General features: G+C 37.2%; 1 protein-coding gene across 9 annotated transcripts in view; it reads right to left on the bottom strand.

Annotated features, from left to right (window-relative positions):
• Positions 1 to 21,932, bottom strand: part of UTRN (utrophin) — a 573,989-nt gene that overhangs the window by 170,508 nt on the left and 381,549 nt on the right. For all 9 annotated transcript variants that reach the window (XM_063724628.1, NM_001372253.1, XM_024247835.3 and 6 more), the window contains 1 exon segment: positions 3,401 to 3,573. In XM_063724628.1, coding sequence (XP_063580698.1) covers positions 3,401 to 3,573 — 173 coding nt within the window.

Here is a 21,932-nt window from a genome sequence, read left to right as displayed (position 1 = left end):
TGGATTGTTTGTAACACAAAAGATAAATGCTTGAGGGGATAAATACCACATTTTCCATGATGTGATTAGTATGCATTGCATGCATGCCTGTACCAAAATACCTCGTGTACTCCATAAATATATACACCTACTATATGCCCACAAACATTGAAAATAAAATTAAAAAAATTTTTAAAAAGCCATACCTAATCTCTGTAAAAGCACGGACAGGTTAATACAGATATAGATACAGCTGCCAGCTGTTATAAACTTGCAATACTATCAACTATAATAATACAGCAAATGCATTCTTCCCTCCTCTTCCCTTCACAGATGAGTTCCTTGAGATAATGAGACTGAGTAGACTCAGTTCTATTTCCACGTCCTCACCTCCCCTTCTGTCACTTTAGTCCTCTGCAATCAGATTTCTCCCTCAACCGAAAAAAAAAAAAAAGGCCCTGGCAAAAAGCCACCAAAGCTCTTCTAATTGCTCCTCGACTCTGCAGGCCTCATCCTACTCCACTTCCTCAAGCAGCCTGCACCATTACTTATGCACTTCTTTTAGAAATCCCTCTTTCCTTGGCTCTTGACAGCATTCCTGGATCTCGTCCCTCTTCAGGATAGGGACTTCTCAGTTTCTTTGCTGCTTCCCGCTCCTTCACCATTCCTTATGTATTACAGTTTCTTGGACTTCTTTGCCCTCTTCTAATGTTTCACCCTCTCTAATAACTAACTCACAATGGTTACCTGCCACCTGTCTCTAGACATCCCCTCCCATCTGTCTATTTCACCTACCGCTCTCTCTTGAAGAGCAGATCTCCATCTAATGGCTTTGGCTATCTTCTCCCGGATGTCTCACCAGTGCCTTAACAATGTGAACTAATTATCTACTCAATCTCTCTTCCCTTTCCTAGATGCCGAAAGTGTCTCTTACCAGGTCTCCCCTCTTCGGAACAGGCTCATCCGAGGCATCCTCCATAGTTGTGTGAGGGATTCTTCCAAAGCCCAAACCTAATCATGTTACTCAAAAGGCTCCCAATTCCATCCACAGTGGAAGGGAGCTTGGTTACACATAGGTGTGCATGACTTGTCTCTTACCCCTGTCTTTTTGTTAGCCATAGTCTTTTCCCCATGACACCAGCAGCAAACTGTCTCAGCCAGACTTAATGTATTGATTTTAATATAAACACAGCGTTATTTCAAGCCCCTAACTTAGTTACCCGTCCCCAGTCATCACCTAGACTATCTGGGGAATAACTATATATGTTTCAAGGCTCAGCTAAGGAATGACTTCTTTTATGAAGCCTCTTTGATCATCTGAAGTGAGAGTAACCACTCTCTGCTTTGGGCCCTACCTTAATCTGAACAGATTTGTGAACCTCTAGGGGTAGGGACTATATCTTATTAATAGCAATGCCTTAAGCACAGAAATAAGTTTTTATTACATGCTTGAGTAAGTGCTTGAATCTCTTGAGGTGACTAATCAAAGTAAAAGTTATTTTAATTCATTATCACATTAATTTATTATCACATTTTACTGGAACGTCTGATCTACCTTAATGCAAAAGTCCACTGGCACAAGCATATTCTCCCATCTTCTAAAAATAATGTTAACTTACTTATTACATAATATTCCAACTGTAGTTTATAAGTTCTTTCTTTCCAGGTTAAAAAAAAATGTGTCATGATAGGCTTAGGCAATAACTCCCAAGAAAGACCAAAAATTTCTTGTCTGTAACTTTTTACTTAGGATGATGTTTATGATATAGGTCTTCATTAACTTATTATTCCTAAATAAGTCATTCTCTAACCTCTGAAAATCCCAGCACCATGTATACCATCTTCACTAGGGCCAGCTCTGGAATTCTTAGGTTGCTGGCATAGATGACTTGTTGGATGCTCAATGAATGCTTTTCACTATTAGTATTTTAAATATTTTTGTTCATATTTATGAGGAATGGAAAGTTGCAACCTGATGGGATCTAGGCAGTTGAAAATTCAAGTCTTAAACAAGTATAATCCCTCACTACATAGAATTCCCTAATTTTTTTCTCTTACTAAGAAAAAGTAGCTGGCCAGTGCTGACCTATTATATTTTACAATGGGAACTTTACACAGAGCATCCATGTCCATGCTACATTGCTCCCTTCCTCACATGTAAGAGGAACCGCAAATTCCACTCTCTGAGCCCCAGAAGAATAAAAACCTTTCAAGACATCTTAGAAAAAAAAAATTTAATTCATTCATGATAAGTAATCATTGAAGATTCTGTTCTCCATTAAATCTTGAAACCAGCTGAGGCAGATCCAGTGAGCCCCTTTATGTATAAAAATATTTAACTAGATGCTTTCTTAGGCAGGATTTACATAGATTAGGGAACTATCAAATCATTCCGTTCAATCTTCATAGCAATCATGAGTGTTAAATATTTCTATTCTGATTTTATAAATAAAATAATCTAAGGCTCAAAGAGGCTGAGTAGTTTGTTCAAGATCAGAGAGTAAATAGTAAAGTCACAGTCAAATTCAAGACCATTTGGTTTAAAGGTTGTACACATGGTACACGGCAAAAAACAAAACAAAACAAAACAAAAGCCGATCTAGGACTTCCTGCCAATGTTCTGCTTTTAGATTTTTGCTCAATAACATATTTTTCAGCCAGTATTCACTAAATTTATATATAATTAGGACCTGTCCACTCTCTATTAAATATGATCTTAAAATATTCTTGACCCCAATAACACTAATCATACTGTCTCTCTGGGTAATTTTCAAGGTCTTTTCCTAGTCAGAATTCTGGTCCTAAGGTTCATCCTTATTTAATTTTACTCTCTCCAAATGCAGACATGAATCATCAATTTTCCATTTTAGTGTCCATAAGAGGTATTTAATTTCTATAAATACATCTTGAATGAGACATACAAACAGCATGATTAAGCAAAACATGTTCACTGCCAAGAGTCAAAAAGATCTAGATTCAAATTCTGACTTGGCACTTCTTAGCCCCAAAACTTGGCAAGTTCCTTATATTCATTAAACCTCTGTTTCCTCATAGAAGAAATAATGTTACCACCCACCTTACCAGGATTTATTGATTATGAAATAAAGTAACATTTGTAAAGATCCTAACAAGTACTTAGTCAAGGTAAACACTCAGTAATTAGCAGATGTTGCTAACAGTATTGTTAGGTTTAAAATATATGAACATTTATGAATAGTCTAGAACAGTTGGCAGAGTATTGGACACAAATAGAGCTTGAACTATATAACTCAAGGAAACAGGCTTTGCATTAAAACCTTAAACTATTTCTGATGAAGTAGCAGTGGTGGTAAGGCTGCGCTTTCTCTTTCTGATATACAAAAATCACAAGTATCTACCCCTTCCAGCCCATTATTTTTATTTTGATATTGACTATTCTGACCTGATGCTAGCAGATTTTGCTTTTAAGTCGTTCCATCTTTGGTTCATATCATCCAGTCGATGTTGAAGCATAGTAGCCTCTTCAGAATTTCCCAAAGCTTTTACCATCTTCTGCCTGTTTCCGTCAATGCTTTTAAATATGTCATTGTGGGCATCAATTTCTGCCTGGATGTCCTAAACAGAAAAAAGCAAATAGATAATGCAAATGTTAGGAATCAGTATATCTTTATATTCACAGATGAGTTGCTCTCAAGCAAAATAGTTCATTTCACCTTAAATTATAAGAAATTCAAGTGCTTCCAAAATTCTTATTATTCTGAAAATTATAGTCTTTAAATCTTCAATACCTCCAGCTTTGTTCTTTTTGCTTAGGATTGTCTTGGCTATACAGGCTCTTTTTTGGTTCCATACGAAATTTAAAGTCCTTTTCTCTAGCTCTGTGAAGAAAGTCAATGGTAGCTTGATGGGAATAGCACTGAATCTATCAATTACTCTGGGCAGCAAAAGAAACTATCATCAGAGTGAACAGGCAACCTACAGAATGGGAGAAAATTTCTGCAATCTATCCATCTGACAAAGGGCTAATATCCAGAATCTACGAGGAACTTAAATTTACAAGAAAAAAAGCAAACAACCCCATCAAAAAGTGGGCAAAGGATTCGAAGAGACACTTCTCAAAAGAAGACATTTATGTGGCCAACAAACATATGAAAAAAGCTCATCAGCACTGGTCATTAGAGAAACGCAAATCAAAACCACAATGAGATAACATCTCCTCCCAGTTAGAATGGTGAGTAAACAAGTTAGGTGCTGGTGAGGATGTGGAGAAATTGGAATGCTTTTACGCGGTTGGTGGGAGTGTAAATTAGTACAACCATTGTGGAAGACAGTGTGGCGATTCCTCAAGGACATAGAACCAAAAATACCATTTGACCCAGAATCCCATTTACTGGGTATATACCCAAAGGTTTATAAATAATTCTACCATAAAGACAAATGCACACGTATGTTTACTGCAGCACTATTTACAATAACAAAGACTTGAAACCAACCCAAATGCCCATTAATGATAGACTGGATAAAGCAAATGTGGCACATATACACCATGGAATACTATACAGCCATAAAAAAGAATGAGTTCATGTCCTTTGCAGGGACATGGATGAAGCTGGAAACCATCATCCCCAGCAAACTAACCAGGGAGAGAAAACCAAACACCGCATGTTCTCACTCATAAGTGGGAGGTGAAAAATGAGAATACATGGACACAGGGAAGGGGACATCACACACTGGGGGATGTCGGAGGGTAGGGGAAAAGGAGAGGGAGAGCATTAGGACAAATACATAATGTATGCAGGGATTAAAACCTAGATGATGGGTTGACAGGTGCAGCAAACCGCCATGTCACATGTATACCTATGGGACAAACCTGCACGTTCAGCACATGTATCCCAGAACTTAAATTGAAATTTTTTAAAAGGTGTTCAATACACTGACTCCTCAATTTTTTAAAAAATGTATTATAATCTATATTTCATGTACCAGCTAGTTAGAAGTTGGTATATCAGATTCAATTAGCAATTTTTGAAATTTTATACAACTGTTGTTGCCAAATCATTGAACTTTGCTTAACATCCAACAGACTCTTACTCTCCCCTTTTCACATAGGTAAAACTTCCCTTAAAACATTACATCTTACAGAGGTCACTAAGATATTACATAACTATAACTACAGTGTTTTTCACATTTTGAAACATTTACTAATAGTTTGTCCTTTCAGTCTTATAAAATTTATTTCTAAAAGTTAAAAGAATATTTTTATATACAAGTTCATCAACTTTAAGAAATTAAAACTAGTAACAATGGTTTCATCACACACTGGGGCCTGTTGTGGGGTGGGGGAGCTAGGAAAGGGATAGCATTAGGAGAAATACCTAATGTAGATGACGGGTTAATGGGTGCAACAAACCAGCACGGCACATGTATACCTATGTAACAAACCTGCACGTTTTGCACATGTATCCCAGAACTTAAAGTATAATTAAAAAAAAAAAAAAAACTTTTAACTTGTCAGCAAAAATACTTCCAAAAGCATAGAATAACTGATATATTCAGGCTTATGTACACACAAAAACAGAGAAAAAGGGGAGAGGGAAATTTTGACAAGATCTAGCCTTTATGCACATATTTAAGTGATATTATTTGATTTAAAATGGTTCTTAAATTTATCAACCTAATTATTTTATTATTGATGTGAAAGATCATTCTTGGGAATAAGCCCTAAAAACATATATTTGGCATGTAAATAACAATCTAATTCTTCTGTAACAGAAAAATTTCTGGCTAAGTATAAAGAAAGTACAAAGAAGGTCAGTCTCCCTAACTTTACTTGCCCTTAATCTATTTTGATAACTAAATATAAAATAAAATATTATCCCACTGATTTATCCAAAACAATTGCATGCATTATCTGGAAAATTTCAATAATTTATTTATATCTAGCATTGAATGAAAAAGCAAAAAAAAAGAAAAATAGTTTATCTTTATAAAATACATTTGGGGGTAGTTTAAGTAAAATTAGAATTATTATAAATTTTTTAAAAATTGGTTCAGATTTTGGGGAAACATTTGGCAATCTATATCAAAAGCCATAGACTTAAAATTCTTTTGAGGAAAATGGCAGATAGGAGACAGGTCTAATGCGCAGCTCCTGCTTAGACAGACAGAACAGCGTCTGGAGACTCACACTGTGAACTGCAGTGTGAGTTTCCAGAACCACTGCAGGAACATACCAGGAAAACCAAAAGAATTCACAGACCCTTTCAAAGAAGCAACTTGCCACTGCAAATGCCACAAGACAGCATAAGCTCTTGGGAGTTTTACAGCCTCACCCATCACCTGAGATGACCTGAGTACTCATCCTGGCCAACATAGGGCAACATTATACCATCCTTCTACTACTGCAGCTGGTGCTCTCTTGAAAGCACCACCTCCTGGCTAGAGGCCAACCAACTCAAGTCATGACAGCAACTCATAACAGAACAACCCTGCTCCAAAGAAGGAGAAAACAACAGCTAATTCCACTGCTTACCACACATCAGCTTAACCACAAGTCCTGAGTCTGTTCACATGACAACTTCACTGCTAGCATAACTGGCATTCGAGAAAACCAGAGCACTAAACCAAACTACAACCAAGGATTCCCACAGAGTCCACTTCACTCTCCTGCGGCCTCCACTGGAGCAGGTGCTACTATCCATGGCTGGGAGACCTGAGGACAGATCACATCACAGGACTCTTTGCAGACATTCCCTAGGACCAGATTGGAGCCCGGTAGCCCTGCTGGGTGGCTAGACGCAGAAGAGCATAACAATCACTGCAGTCTGGTTCTCAGGAAGCCCCATCCCTAGGGGAAGGGGGAGACCACTACATCAAGTGATCATCTTATGGGGCAAAAGAATCTGAACAGCAGCCCGTGAGTTCCAGATCTTTCCAATGAAACAGTCTATTCAAATGAGAAGGGGAACTAAAAAAGCAGTTCTGGTAATATGACAAAATAAAGTTCTATAACACCCTCAAAAGATCACATTACCTTTCCAGCAATGGATCCAATCCAAACCAACAAGAAATATCTGAATTGCCAGATAAATAATTCAGAAGGTTGGTTATTAAGCTACTCAAGGAGGCACCAGAGAAAGGTAAAAACCACCTTAAAGAAATTTTTAAAATGGCCAAGTGTGGTGGATCATGCCAGTAATCCCAGTACTTTGGGAAGCCAAGGCAGGAGGGTCACTTGAACTCAGGAGTTTGAGACCTGCCTGGGCAACATGGTGAAACCCCGTCTCTACCCAAAATACAAAAAAATTAGCTGGAAATGGTGGAATGCACCTGTGGTCCCAGCTACTTGGGAGACTGAGGTGGGAAGACTGCTTGAGCCTGGGAGGCAGAGGTTGCAGTGGGCCAAGGTCACACCACTACACACCAGCCTGGGTGACAGAGGGAGACCTCATCTCAAAAAAAAGAAATTAAAAAAACAACACAGGTTATGGATGAAAAAGTCTTTAGAGAAATAGATATCATAAATAAAAGACAATCACAACTTCTGGAAATGAAAGACACACTTAGAGAAATGCAAAATACACTGGAAAGTTTCAAGAGAATTGAGCAAGTAGAAAAAAAAACTTCAGAGCTCAAAGACAAGGCCTTTCTACCTAACCCAATCTGACAAAGACAAAGAAAAAATAATTTTAAAAAAACAGCCTCCAAGAAATTTAGGATTATGTTAAACAACCAAATCTAAGAATAATTCATGTTCCTGAGGAAGAAGAGAAATCTAAAAGTTTGGAAAATTTATTTGAAAAAAAAAAATCAACGAAAACTTCCATGGTTTTGATAAAAATCTAGACATCCAAATACAAGAAGCTGAAAGAACACCTGGGCAATTCATCACAAAAAGATCATCACCTAGGCATACGGTCATCAGGTTATCTAAAACCAAAATGAAGAAAAGAATCTTAAGAGCTGTGAGGCAAAAGCATCAGGTAACCTACAAGGGAAATCCTATAAGATTAACAGCAGATTTATCAGCAGAAACTCTGCAAGCTAGAAGGGACTGGGGTCTTACTGTTAGCCTCCCTAAACAAAATAACTATCAGCCAAGAATTTTACATCCAGTGAAACTAAGCTTCAGAAATTAAGCAGAGATAAAGTCTTTTTCAGATAAATAAACACTGAGGAATTCACCACTACCAAATCAGCACTATGAGAAATCATAAAAGGAGCTCCAAATCTTGAAAAACGCCTTGAAATACACCAAAATATAATCTCCTTAAATCATAAATCTCACAGAACCTATAAAACAACAACACAATTTTTAAAAAAAGGGTATTCAGGCAACAACCAGCATAATGAATAAAATAGTACCTCACATCTCAATACTAACATTGAATGTAAATAGCCTAAATGCTCCACTTAAAAGATACAGAATGGCAGAATGAATAAAAATCCAACAACCAAGTATTTGCTGTCTTCAAGAGACTCGCCTAACACATAAGGACTCATAAAAATTCAAAGTAAAGGATTAGAAAAAGATATTACATGCAAATGGAAACCAAAAGCAAGCAGGAGTAGCTATTTTTATATCAGACAAAACAAACTTTAAAGCAAAAACTAAAAAGACAAGAAAGGATATTATATAATGATAAAAGGATTAGTCCATACACCTAACATAGGAGCTCCCAAATTTATAAAATAATTACTACTAGACCGAAGAAATGGGACAGATGGCAACACAATAATTGTAGGGGACTTCAATATTCCACTGACAGCACTAGAGAGGTCACCAAGGCAGAAAGTCAACAAAGAAACAATGAACTTAAACTATACCCTAGAACAAATGGGCTTAACAGATATTTACAGAACAGTCTACCCAACAACTGCAGAATACACATTCTTTTCATCAGCACATGGAACATTCTTCAAGATAGACCATATGATAGGCCATAAAACAACCCTCAATAAATTTAAGAAAATCAAAATTATATCAAGTAGTCTCTCAGAAGACCACAATGGAATAAAATTGTGAATTAATTCCAAAAGAAACCTTCAAAAGTATACAAATACATGGAAATTAAATAATCTGCTCCTGAATGATCTTTCAGTTAACAAAGATATCAAGATGGAAATTAAAAAATTCTTTGAAATGAACAATAATAGTGACACAACCTATCAAAACCTCTAGGATATAGCAAAAGTGGTGCTAAGAGGAAAGTACACAGCATTAAATGTCTACACCAAAAAGTCTGAAAGAGCACAAACAGACAATCTAAGGTCACACCTCAAGGAACTAGAGAAACAAGAACAAGCCAAACCCAAATCCAGCAGAAGAAAAGAAATAACAAAGATCGGAGCAGGACTAAATGAAAGTGAAACAAACAAACAAAAAAACACAAAAAGTAAGGGAAACAAAGAGCTGGTTCTTTGAAAAGACAAATAAAACTGATAGACCATTAACACGATTAACCAAGAAAAGAAGAGAGAGGATATAAATGAGCTCAATTAGAAATGAAATGGGTGATACTACAACTGATACTACAGAAATACAAAAGATGATTCAAGGCTACCATGAACAATGTGAACACCTTTACACACATAAGCTAGAAAACATAGAGGAGATGGATAAATTCCTAGAAATATACAACCCTCCTAAATTAAACCAGGAAGAAAGAGAAACTCGGAATAGACTAGTAACAAGCAGCAAGATTGAAATGGTAATTAAAAAGCTACCAAAAAAAAAAAAAGTCCAAGACCAGATGGATTCACAGCTGAATTCTATCAGACATTCAAAGAACTGGTACCAATCCTATTGACACTATTCTACAAGACAGAGAAAGAGGAAATCCTCCCTAAATCATTCCATGAAGCCAGTATCACCCTGATACCAAAACCAGAAAGGGACATAACAAAAAAGAAAACTACAGACCAATATCACTGATAAACACAGATGCAAAAATCCTCAAAAACATACTAGCTAACTGAATCAAACAGCATATCAAAAAGATAATCCATCATGATCAAATGGGTTTCATACCAGGGATGCAGGGATGGCTTAACATATGTAAGTCAATACATGTGATACAACATATAATAGAATTAAAAACAAAAAAATCACATGATCATCTCAATAGCCACAGAAAAAGCAATTGACAAAATCCAGCATCCCTTTATGATTAAAACCCTCAGCAAAACTGGCATAGATGAGACATTCCTTAAGGTAATAAAAGCCATCTATGATGAATTCACAGCCAACATTATACTTAATGGGGAAAAGTTAAAAGTATTCCCCCTGAGAACTGGAACAAGACAAGGATGTTCACTTTCATCATTTCTATTCAACGTAGTACTGGAAGTCCTAGACAGTGCAATCAGACAAGAGAAAGAAATAAAGGGCATCCAAATCTGTAAAAAGGAAGTCAAACTGTCACTGTTAGCTGATGACATGATTGTATACCTAAAAAACCCTACAGACTCAACCAAAAAGCTTCCAGATCCAATAAATAAATTCAGTAAAGTTTCAGGATACAAAATGAATGTACACAAATCAGTAGCACAGCTATACACCAACAGTGACCAAGCTGAGAACAAATCAAGAATTCAACCCCTTTTAAAATAGCTGTAAAAAAAAGAAAATACTTAGGATTATACCTAACCAAGGAGGTAAAAGATCTCTACAAGGAAAACTACAAAATGCTGCTGAAAGAAATCACAGACAACACAAACAAATGGAAGCACATCCCATGCTCATGTATGAGTAGAATAAATATTGTGAAAATGACTATACTGTCAAAAAAAATCTATCAATTCTACATGATTCCCATCAAAATACTATCATCATTCTTCATAGAACTAGAAAAAAAACAACTCTAAAATTCATATGGAAGCAAAAAGGACCCCACATAGCCAACGCAAGACTAAACAAAAGGGAGAAATCTGGAGGCATCCCATTACCTGACTTCAAACTATACTACAAGGCTATAGTTACCAAAAGAGCATGGTACTGGTATAAAAACAGGCACATAGACTAATGGATCAGAAAAGAGAGCCCAGAAATAAAGCCAAATGCATACAGACAACTGATTTTCAACAAAGCAAACACAAGCATAAAGTGGGGAAAGTTACTCTATTCAACAAATGGTGCTGGGATAATTGGTAAGCCACATGTAGAAGAATGAAATTGGATCCTCATCTTTCACCTCATACAAAAATCAATTCAAGATGGATCAAAGACTTAAATCTAAGATCTGAAACCATAAAAATTCTAGAAGATAACATCAGAAAAACTCTTCTAGACATTGGCTTAGGCAAAGACTTCATGACCAAGAACCCAAAAGCAAATGCAACAAAAACAATTATAAATAGATGGGACTTAATTAAATGAAAAAGCTCTACACAGCAAAAGAAACAATCAGCAGAGGAAATGGACAGCCCATAGAGTCACAGAGTGGGAGAAAATATTCACAAACTATGCATCCAGCAAAGGACTAATATCCGGAATCCACAAGGAACTCAAACAAATCAGCAAGAATAAAAACAAATAATCCCATCAAAAACTGGGTTAAGGACATGAATAGACAATTCCCAAAAGAAGATATACAAATGGCCAACAAACACATGAAAAAATGCTCAACATCACTAATTATCAGGGAAATGCAAATCAAAACCACAATGTGATACCCCCCTACTCCTGCAAGAATGGCCATAATTAAAAAATAAAAAAAAATAGATGTTGGTGTGGATGTGGTAAAACGGGAAGTTTTACACTGGTCATGGGAGTATAAACTAGTACAACCACTATGAAAAACACTATGGAGAGTCCTTAAAGAACTAAAAGTAGAACTACCATTTGATCCATCAATTTCATACTTGGGTATCTTCCCAGAAGATAAGAAGTCATTATATGAAAAAGACATGTGCACAGGAATGTTTATAGCAGCACCATTTGCAATTGCAAAAATATGGAACCAGCACAAATGCCAATCAGTCAAGTGGATAAAGAAAATGTAAACATATATGTATACACACACACACACACACACCCCCACACACACCATGGAATACTACTCAGGCATAAAAAGGAATGAAATAATGGCGTTCACAGAAACCTGGATAGAGTTGGAGACCATTATTCTAAGTGAAGTAAGTCAGGAATGGAAAATCAAACATCGTATGTTCTCACTTATAAGTGGGAGCTGAGCTATGATGACAGAAGGTCATAAGAATGGTATAATGGACTCTGGGAGCTCCAGGGGAAGGGTGGGAGGTGAGGTGAGGGATAAAAGACTACACATTAGGTTCAGTGTACACTGTTTAGGTGATGGGTGCACCAAAATCTCAGAAATCATCACTAAAGGATTTATAGATGTAACCAAACATCACCTGTTCCCTGCAAAACTACTGCAATTTTAAGAAGCCATAAAAATGTTAAAATTATCTAACTTAAGAAGACTTATGTATAAAAATGTTTTAACACACTGACTGTTTTTAGAGTAAAAGAGTGGAAGCTATCATAATATATTAGTGGTGATATAATATTTTTAAAAACAGGATATAAAACTATATATTATGATAGTTTCATTTTTAAAAGTACGTACTTTAATTGGCATATGCATTTGTGTATAATTTTACACATACACAATAGCACTATAAAAATAAACAAAAATAGTATAACCTCTATAGAAGAGGATTACAGATAAGTTTAGTTCTCATCTCTATACTTCTCTGAGTTTTCAAAAAGTTAAACTCAAAGTTTCTTTTTATTAGATAAATCTAACAAATTTAAGATATAGAGTGTCTATCCAATTTTTTTCCTACTCTTCCCTTATAAAACTATAAGGGAACTATCCATATTAGTTTGGCAATTATCTTTTCCTCCTGAATTTAATGGAAGCAACCTCATTGTAGCTAACTCTGGCGTGACAGCCACTAATGTATCATAAGTAAGTGTGAATTTACAAACAGAAAAGCAGGCAACAGAGTTGGGTATGAAGATGTGCTGTGAGTCTCCATGGCTTTCACTGGTAATGAACAGTAAAACAGCTCACTGCAGAAATAAAAAAACTTTCATTTCAGGCAATGAATCTGAATTAGTAAAGGAGAGCAAACTCCTAAACACCGTAGTTCTATTGTCCTTCTACTCTGAAGCTTTTCTTTATAAGACTCTGCTATAGTCTGAATATTTGTGTCCTCCCAAAATTCTTTTTTTTGAATCCCCAACCCTGACAATAATGGTATTAGGAGGTGGGGCCTTTGGCAGGTGATAAGGTCATGGGTGGAGCTCTCATGAATGAGATTACTACCCCTATGAAGGAAGCCCCAGAGAGCTGCCCTGCCCTTGCCATCATGTGAAGACCCACCGAGAAGGTAACACCTATGAACCAGAAAGCAGGCCCTCACTAGAATATCAAACCTGCCAGTGCCTTGATCTCGGACTTCCCAGTCCCCAGATCTGAGAGAAATACATTTCTGTGGTTTATAAGCTACTCAGTCTATGGCATTTTGTTATAGCAGCCCAAACTGACTAAGACAGCCTCACTCATCGTAAGTTTCTCCTGTTATAAATAAATAAGCAGGGTGAGAATTTACATAGGAATACTTTAAATACTCAGAATGCTTTTCTTCATTTAAAATTCACTCCTAGTAAGCACACCCATGCATTCTACCAAGAATCCAGGCTTAGGGACCAGCATCTGAGTGATTGTTTTTCAATCACCCATAGACCTCCGCTAACCAGAAACACCCATGGAAGGGCCTTTTGCACCTCACTACTCCAATCGGCATGTTAGGAAGACGTCAGTTACATGAGGTGAATGGGCAGCACTGACCTAGTATTACTTCTGATGGGATTTGAGATGTCTAACATGACACTAATAGGGCCAGATTTGGAGACTGGGTCAGATGAACACAAAGTTTAACAGACAGCTCCTGCAAGATTTATGGTCCAAATTTGCAAACCCATTGATCTCTGAGGTTATCTGACCCATATGACAAAACCAAATCTGGTCCAATGCAAGTGTGGTTTGCAGTTTGCAGAATTAGGCCTAACTGCTGAATAAAAACTCTGAGATTGTTGAATCTTTTGCATTTCACTGGCAGTTCTATCCCAGAGCAGTGCAGAACAGAAGTGAATAGGGCAGCCGGGAAACACAGCCAGATAATGATTCAAGGTTCTCAGGCTGTGCAACATTATGTATAGAAAATTGCAGTCTCATTATAATCATAGTTTGAGATGTGCCAGATAGAAATTCTCAGTGAAAAAAAGAAAAAGGGAAGTTCCGCTTAACAGTTCTTCGGTGTCATCTCCTGATACAACTGTTCTATTTTTGTGTCCTGAAGTGCATTTTAAGACATCTAAAGAGACATATTTAAAGATGTGCAGATAGTGTTTTACAATGATTTTATGCTTATGCTATATATCTGTATGGTAGCCATCTTTCTCAAGAAGCTCAATGACACAACAAGCAAGGCACCTCTTTGCTCTCTATTGCCAAGAAGAACCTGGCTTCAAATTTCCTGTTTAAGTTCCTATACATCATTATCGATGAACCACACCTAAAATCACAAGACAACTTCAAACCACAACATCCTGATGTGGTTTGACCTATTTGATTCCTTTCATATTGAAGAGAAGCAAAAAGTAAAAGGCTGGGCACAGTGGCTCATGCCTGGAATCCCAGAACTTTGGGAGGCTGAGGCAGGCAGGTCACCTGAGGTCAGGAGTTCCAGATCAGCCTAGCCAACAGGATGAAAACCCCATCTCTAATAAAAATAGAAAAAAATTAGCTGGGTGTGGTGGTGCATGTCTGTAATCCCAGCTACTCGGGTGGCTAAGGCAGAAGAATCACTTGAGCCCTGGAGGCAAAGGCTGCAGTGAGCTGAGATGGTGCCACTGCACTCCCGCCTGGACGACAGAGGGGGATTTCTTCTAAAAGAAGAAGAGGAAGAAGTAGAAGAAGGAGGAGGAGGAGGAGGAAGAAGAGGAAGAAGTAGTAGTAGTGGTACATTAAGATGCATAGTTTTCTAAGTTTCACAAGAGCGTACGCAACATCAGGACATACGGGTGCCAAGAACATAAAGAAAATTCGCCTTCTCACATCAGATCAGGCGATGTGTTTTCTAACCCAGCTACCATGATGAATGGGAATGAAACAGGACTGCATAGCTGGCCCAACCAAGGATGATAAGCAGTTCCACAAAGCTTTCTTTAACTGTGCTACCAGTGATCGTATGTTCATGTTGGAATATAATTTTCAGTATGTGGAAAACCCTTCCACACACGATTATCATCAAAAGTTGGGAAGAAAATCAACAACCACAAGTGATCAAAGAAAAGGAAATCCGCAGACATTATTTTGTTTTATTTGACATTTGGTGGCATATTAACTTTGCCAAATATACTCAGAGCTCCTCAAAACAGAAAATAATCTTAATATTTCTTCTGTATCCTCACAGTCTCTGTTACATAGAAGGACCCTAATGTAAACAGAGTAGATAGATGACACATAGATACACATATCAATGTATGAGTGGATTAATAGATTTATCTTGATTGACTGGCAAATTGGCCACTATAGTGCTAGGATAAAACCAAACAATTGAAAAATTGGAAGGAAATGTAGTAATCATTTTGTGCAATTTTTTCACTTACAAAGTTTAATGGGGCAACTTAAAATAATTTAGAAGCCTGCACTGCAAAGTCCTGGCTAAGCCTGCACTGAAAATTTACAAATAAATGCAGTTAATGAATCATGTTTCTCCATAGATCACTATGCAATGATGCACTGATTTGAAACTCAGGATGTCAGCATGGGAGGCTGTCAGATCATGACCCTGATGTGGCGTCAGATGCTACAATAAATTAAAGTTCCATGAAAGAGGGCTGACTCTCACTGCACAGCTGGGAGACTTGACCCTACTAATGCTTACCTCTGTCACCTGCAAGCCCTTCTGAACTTTAAACAGCACAAAATGGTTACTGATAATTAGTTATGGGAATGTAACCCATCTTGAAGCACACAATGCTCTTCCAAGCATTTAACATAAGCCGGTCATGTGCACAGAGGGGCCACGGCGAGATATTCAAGCAGTTGAACTAACATTTGAAAACAGGGCAGAAGCAATGTCTTAAGGATTCACTTGAAAAGTATTTTAAAACAATGTAAGTATAATGTAGAAGGTTAAGAAAAGCCAGGAGTTAGAAAAATAGGACTACACACTTTTCTCTAAATAAAACACCATCAAAAGCATAAGATGCAAACCCTCAGAACAGCCCTCCAGAAGATGGCTACAAAAGCTCACAAAGATTCACTGATAAGTGGTTAGTCTTTCGGTAAACAACACCCACTATTCAGATCAAGATAAACTTCACAAATACGGGAAAACATTTATTTATTTACTTTTTACTTATTTAATAATTAGTATTTTAATACAAGTTTTGCCCTTAACCGGGCATTTCTCTAATGATATAACCCATAGAGATATAACTGTAAACACTTTATAATGTATATCACATAACTTGTTTATAATGTTTCATAGTCAAGCTACTACTTGATTATAAAGCTACAAGTAGTAGCTTGATTATAAAACATTATAAACAAATTATGTGATATACATTATAAAACAAATCAATAAAACATCATGAAAATAAAACATATTTTGCTTAAATATGTAAGCAAAAATATTTCCTCACATTATAATAAACAGAACTGTCTGAAATCTCTGACAGGAAACAGAGATTTAGAACAATACCACCAGGAAGTCTTCAACAACTAAATGGGTACTAGACTAGATTCATCCTCTTCGGTCTTGTTAAAATAATTTTGGTTTATTTTTGCACCACCTATTTACTTAACCTTATGTGGCGACAGTGATGTTTTTTCTGAAGGAGTTCTGACCCCTTTCCTGAAGGTGAAGAAGAAATGAGGTTAGAACAACTTCGCTATCATGTACCAAAGCTCAGGCTAACTAAACAAAGTTAATCATTAGAGGAAAATAAATCCACTATTCCTTTCAAAAGTCAGACTGGATTTCAGAATTGATTATTAGGATCAATCTTAGGTTGATTTTAGGTTTTGAAAATGAGGAATCATGATTTTAAAAATATATATATATATATTACTTAAATAATAATAGAATAAGCAAATAACATCATCTTCAAAGGTTATGTCATGTGTAAATATGTTTTGAAACAGTTTGTGAGGTTTCTGGGATAGTAATTGTCATTAATTATTCAATTAATTTATTGATTTTAATTATTATTCTATAAATTTTCTTCCAACAACTAATCTCACAGATTTTAATCACTCTATTGAATCACATTTTTGACTGACAATAGAGGTGGTATCATCAGGTCTACATTTCAGACCTGATGATTCAGGTCTAATTCAGAAATCAGCAGCATTTCTGAATTAAGAAATCGATGCTAATAATGTTCTTTTCCTATTATCTGTGATGATAAATATAGGTAAGACTTGAGGTGGGTGGATAGCTTGAGCCCAGGAGTTCAAGGTCAGCCTGAGCAACACAGCAAGTTCATGTCTCCAAAAAAAAAAAAAGGTAAGACAACAGAGTAGAAAACAGTCAAATTACTAAGTGGAACAAACTCAGATAGTGTAATGAAAACTGAACAAACAAATCAGATCCTGTAATCAAAACTGAACAGGTTAGAAAACCCAGAGAAAAATTATTGCATTTCAAATGTTTAAAACTACAAGCCTGGGGCACACAGCTTCTCAACTTCTGACCCGTGTCAAAGCAGTCCCTGTTACCCTGAAAGCTCCCAATTTCTTCCCCTGACACAAGTCCACCCATGGGCCACACACATGCACACACATTGGTATATAATCTCATTTCCTTCTTTCAACTTAAACTCATCTGTTAAGTCTCAGTTTAAATGTAATTTCTCCAGGAGAGACTTCACAAGTACTGAAATTAGGGCTATTATTACTCTTATAATTTCATCTACTTTTGCTTAATTATGCAGTTGTCATTGAAAATGTCCTTGTCTGTATCCTCCCACTCGGCCATAAGATCAATGTCTTCTCCATCTATACTCTTAGACTAGCACCTGGTACACACTTCACAAATATTTGCTAAGTAGGGAATAAATGATTCGACTTTGAAATGTGTTTACTATATCTTATTGAGGACACATTTGTTTTAAAATGAGATATTGCAAACTGAGCAATACAATATAGCTTCAAATTGTAATTTTAAAAATTAGAGTCAGGCGAAAGGAGGTAAATGCCATAAAGAAATTCAGCATTGAGTGGTTTCTCTCTGTGTTGTTATGATGGGAAGCATCTTTGCCCAAGGAGTCACCAAGAGAATGGTACTAAGAGAATGGCACTCACACACAGCAGACACATACATTAAAAAATCCCTTAGAGAACTATGATTATCACTAACCATCCAGTAGCAGATCTGAATAAATTAATAAAAGGCAACAGTCACTCAAAATGTCACTGAGCTAAAATTGGCCATTACACTATCCTCTGTGACTATTAAACAAAAGAAATACAGTACACAATGCAAATGGCTTAAGTATGATAGTATGTTAATAGTCCCTAAAGTCATGAGATACTTCCTTCAGGAAGCACTTTCAGGGAAAAAAATTAATTAAAATCAGGGTGGCAATAAAACTACCTATTGGCTGGATCTCAGAGAGGTGTGTTGGTGGACTAGTCAACTTTGAATGTGAACTCTTCACATAGTCACCCTTGAGCCCGTGGGCACAACTTCTCAGCCCTTATCACTTTGTTAGATGATTAGGACCTGCTTGCTGGCAGGCACATCTTGCTACGGGGTCATCCTCCCCTGGTAAGAAGTTCTTCCTCTTTAGGTACCACTCTGGAGTTGGCATGGTTCCCTCCAACTGGGCCTTCCTAATCTGTAATGAGCTGTCATCTTGTAGGAACAGAATACTTCCTGCCTGCAAGAGACTCCCAGCCTTGCCCTTTCTGGTTCTAGAAGACTAGAAATGAGTACCCAAGGTTAGAAATTGCCCATACTGCCTGTTCTGGGAAACTACAATCCCAGCATCACATATGCTGAGACAAGGTGCTCAACCACGTGCTAAACATTCTTATATGAGTGGATATCCAATAAAAATCACAAAACCACTGGATGTCTCCAAAATTCAAAAATATCAACTAAAATATCCCTTTCAATTTACCTTCACAAAAAAACTGCTGTCTTAAAGTTATGCTGAAGGTCTGCTTGCACCTGGGAATTTTAATGATCTGACCAGTCTATAACTTTCCAGATTAGCCACCATTGGAAGGCCTGCTGCTCAGCTGTTGGCCTCAACTACTGAGCATATCAGGATTTGAGTCTACTAGTCTAACAGTGGACCCTCGTTTACTTAAAGCCTGAAATTCCTTCAGGAATACAGCAAAATCCCCTTTCTACTGTGGTCACCTAAACTTCAGACTGAACAATGACAACTGCTGATGTAAAAAGTGGTAAATCATTAAGGCTAGTATTCTCTCTAGAAACAGGTTACTAATACTGAGGAAGAGACAGGACTGAGAATTGAGGGTAAAGGGACTCTACCTCTGGGTGTAGAATGGCTGTTACTCAGCTTCTGAAGGGATCCTGCGGCTTCTGCATTATAGCAGTAGGCCTTGGTCTTTCCCTAGAAATGGCATTATTGCTTTGTTGGGGGAAGGTGGTTAGTTGTATTTGAGAAGTGTGAGGTACTGATACTTTTCCATAATTCCAGTTTTCCTGCCAATAAACCAATGAAGCAATGTCTCAATATATGAGACAGATTTTATAAGAATACGCAAAGGATTTTAACACTTAGGAAAGAATACATTCATGTACAACAACTTCCTATAAGTAAAATATGGCCAAAAAGATCAACTTTCACATAGGTGTTTTATAAAACATATATAATACAAAAATACACATATATGGAGTACTTCAGACTGAGAATTACATCAGGACTGTTTCTTTGAGTTCGCCTTTTGTCTCAAAAATAAATAAATAATAATAAAAATCCCAAATCAAGCCTTTGACAGGAAGAAGCCAGTAGATATCTTTTACTGTCAATTCAACTACTAAAATAGGAATAAGACAAATACTAAGACTTGGGAGTTAAAAGGGGAAACATGCTAATATAACCAGAACTTCTAACTCTGCCAATAAAATGGCTTGAAGCTGAGGCAGGTTAGGAACCCCTGGTATCTGACCTAGACTTTTAAGACTAATAGCAGCAATTACAATACAAAAGTCCAGCTATTGCCCACAATTACTGCCTCTCGGGGGTCTAAGTAATGAATTATTCATGTAACATATGCTCTATACCTTTAAAGGAAGAAACAGACAAATCTATACAAAACAAGCTAACAGACCTCTTTATGGTCATAAAATTTGTCACCTGCTGTTACCAGCTGCCATAACGAAGATATTCCTTGCCTTCCCCGCCCCTTCTAAGTGGAGAGCAAGCTGAGGGAGAACCGTCTTTTACTCTCAGGAATTTAGATGCTTAACGACATATTAAAGCGAGAGGTCGAAGTCCGCCCTGTGTTACAAGCCTAATCCTTACATTACAGTAGAGGTGCAGACAGAGATTGGGAGAAGCAACCACGGCCAGGAGGGAGCGAGGAGCTAAATTCTTCTCTCCCCACACTCATCCCACCATAACGTTCCTATCATCAAAAGGCAAGCAGTGATTGCAATTGTTTTGGAAAAGCTTCCAAACTTTTCAGATGGCATGATGTTGCATCTTTTCCCTCTGGCAATTGTGCTTTGTAAGAAAAAGCCCATTATTCTTTTAATGACTCAATCCAGTCTCACTTCTACAGTATTTGTACTTGCAATGAACCATGGGGCATTCACGGTGAAAGCCACTGAGCACAGCTTTTTAAATATTAATAATTGACTTACATACCAAGTGAGGGAGGACTTCACCCCTTTCTGCCTTTCTTTTTCTTTAAAGACTGGAAATTGGAAGAAGATTGGTGCTTGGCATCAAAGGCTGAAGAGGGCAGGAGCACATACATGCATTTGGAGGTTTTCTGTTTTAACTATAAATGTAAGGTAGTATTTGGCAGGCTAGACTCCATCTAGAGTGTGCCAGGAGTCTTCGTATGGAAAAAAGAGCTACACGCACATTTAATAATCCAAGCATTAAAGCTTCACAGTGCATGCAAGCACTCCATGTTTAAAACAGACACGCTCAGATAAAAAGCCGGAGGTCAGTTGTGCCACTGTCACTGTGAAGCGACTTCTGCCACCCAGAGCTGAGTCCCCAGGCAGAGGGCTGTACAGGGCAGTGCACGGCAGGCAGTGGCTGGACAGATAAACCTGAGGGGTATGGAGAACAGAACCCATGCCTACGAAGTCAGACTTTGGCACCAATACCCAGTGTTTGTTGCTGGATTTTTATTTTCTTTTTATTTTTTTTTTCTTCAAAGAAGTTTCAGTTAAATTACCAGCTGACTTGAGTACAAAGAGTTTCTTCTGATGTGGAATTCTAAAAGTGACAGGCATCATGAGAAGCCCTCCTGACCAAAGGAAGTAATTGCTAATTAGCCCTTTACTTGAAAAACATCTTTAAAGGAGACAGCAAAATCGAATATTCTTTATAAATTATACTAAACCACCAAAGAGTCAATAGAGTATCTATCTAAATGTATAGTGAAAAAAAAAAGGCAAGAAAGAAAGGAAAAACGTACATTCATGAAGTTTGCTTTCTGCATACCTTTTCAAATTTTGTCAGCAGTTCCCGTAAGTTGAAGTTCAGACCAATCATTGTCCAGTAGCCCTTGAAGCCTACATCTTTCCGGCAAACTTCCTTCAGACAACAGCGTTTAACTTCTAAACACCGTATCTTTTCTGGCTATACTTTAAAATCCTTTGTAAAATCCTTTACAAGCCTTGCCCTTGAGCTATGGTCCATCATCAGCAGCGGCAGCTTGCGCTGGGACATTTTAGCCACCCCACTGTGGGTCCGTTTTTTCATGGACTTCGGA

Source organism: Pongo abelii, chromosome 5 (genome assembly GCF_028885655.2).
Source record: "Pongo abelii isolate AG06213 chromosome 5, NHGRI_mPonAbe1-v2.0_pri, whole genome shotgun sequence".
Classification (NCBI taxonomy): domain Eukaryota; kingdom Metazoa; phylum Chordata; class Mammalia; order Primates; family Hominidae; genus Pongo; species Pongo abelii.
Note: the sequence above shows the minus strand (reverse complement) of the source record. Positions and strands in the feature narration are given on the sequence as shown.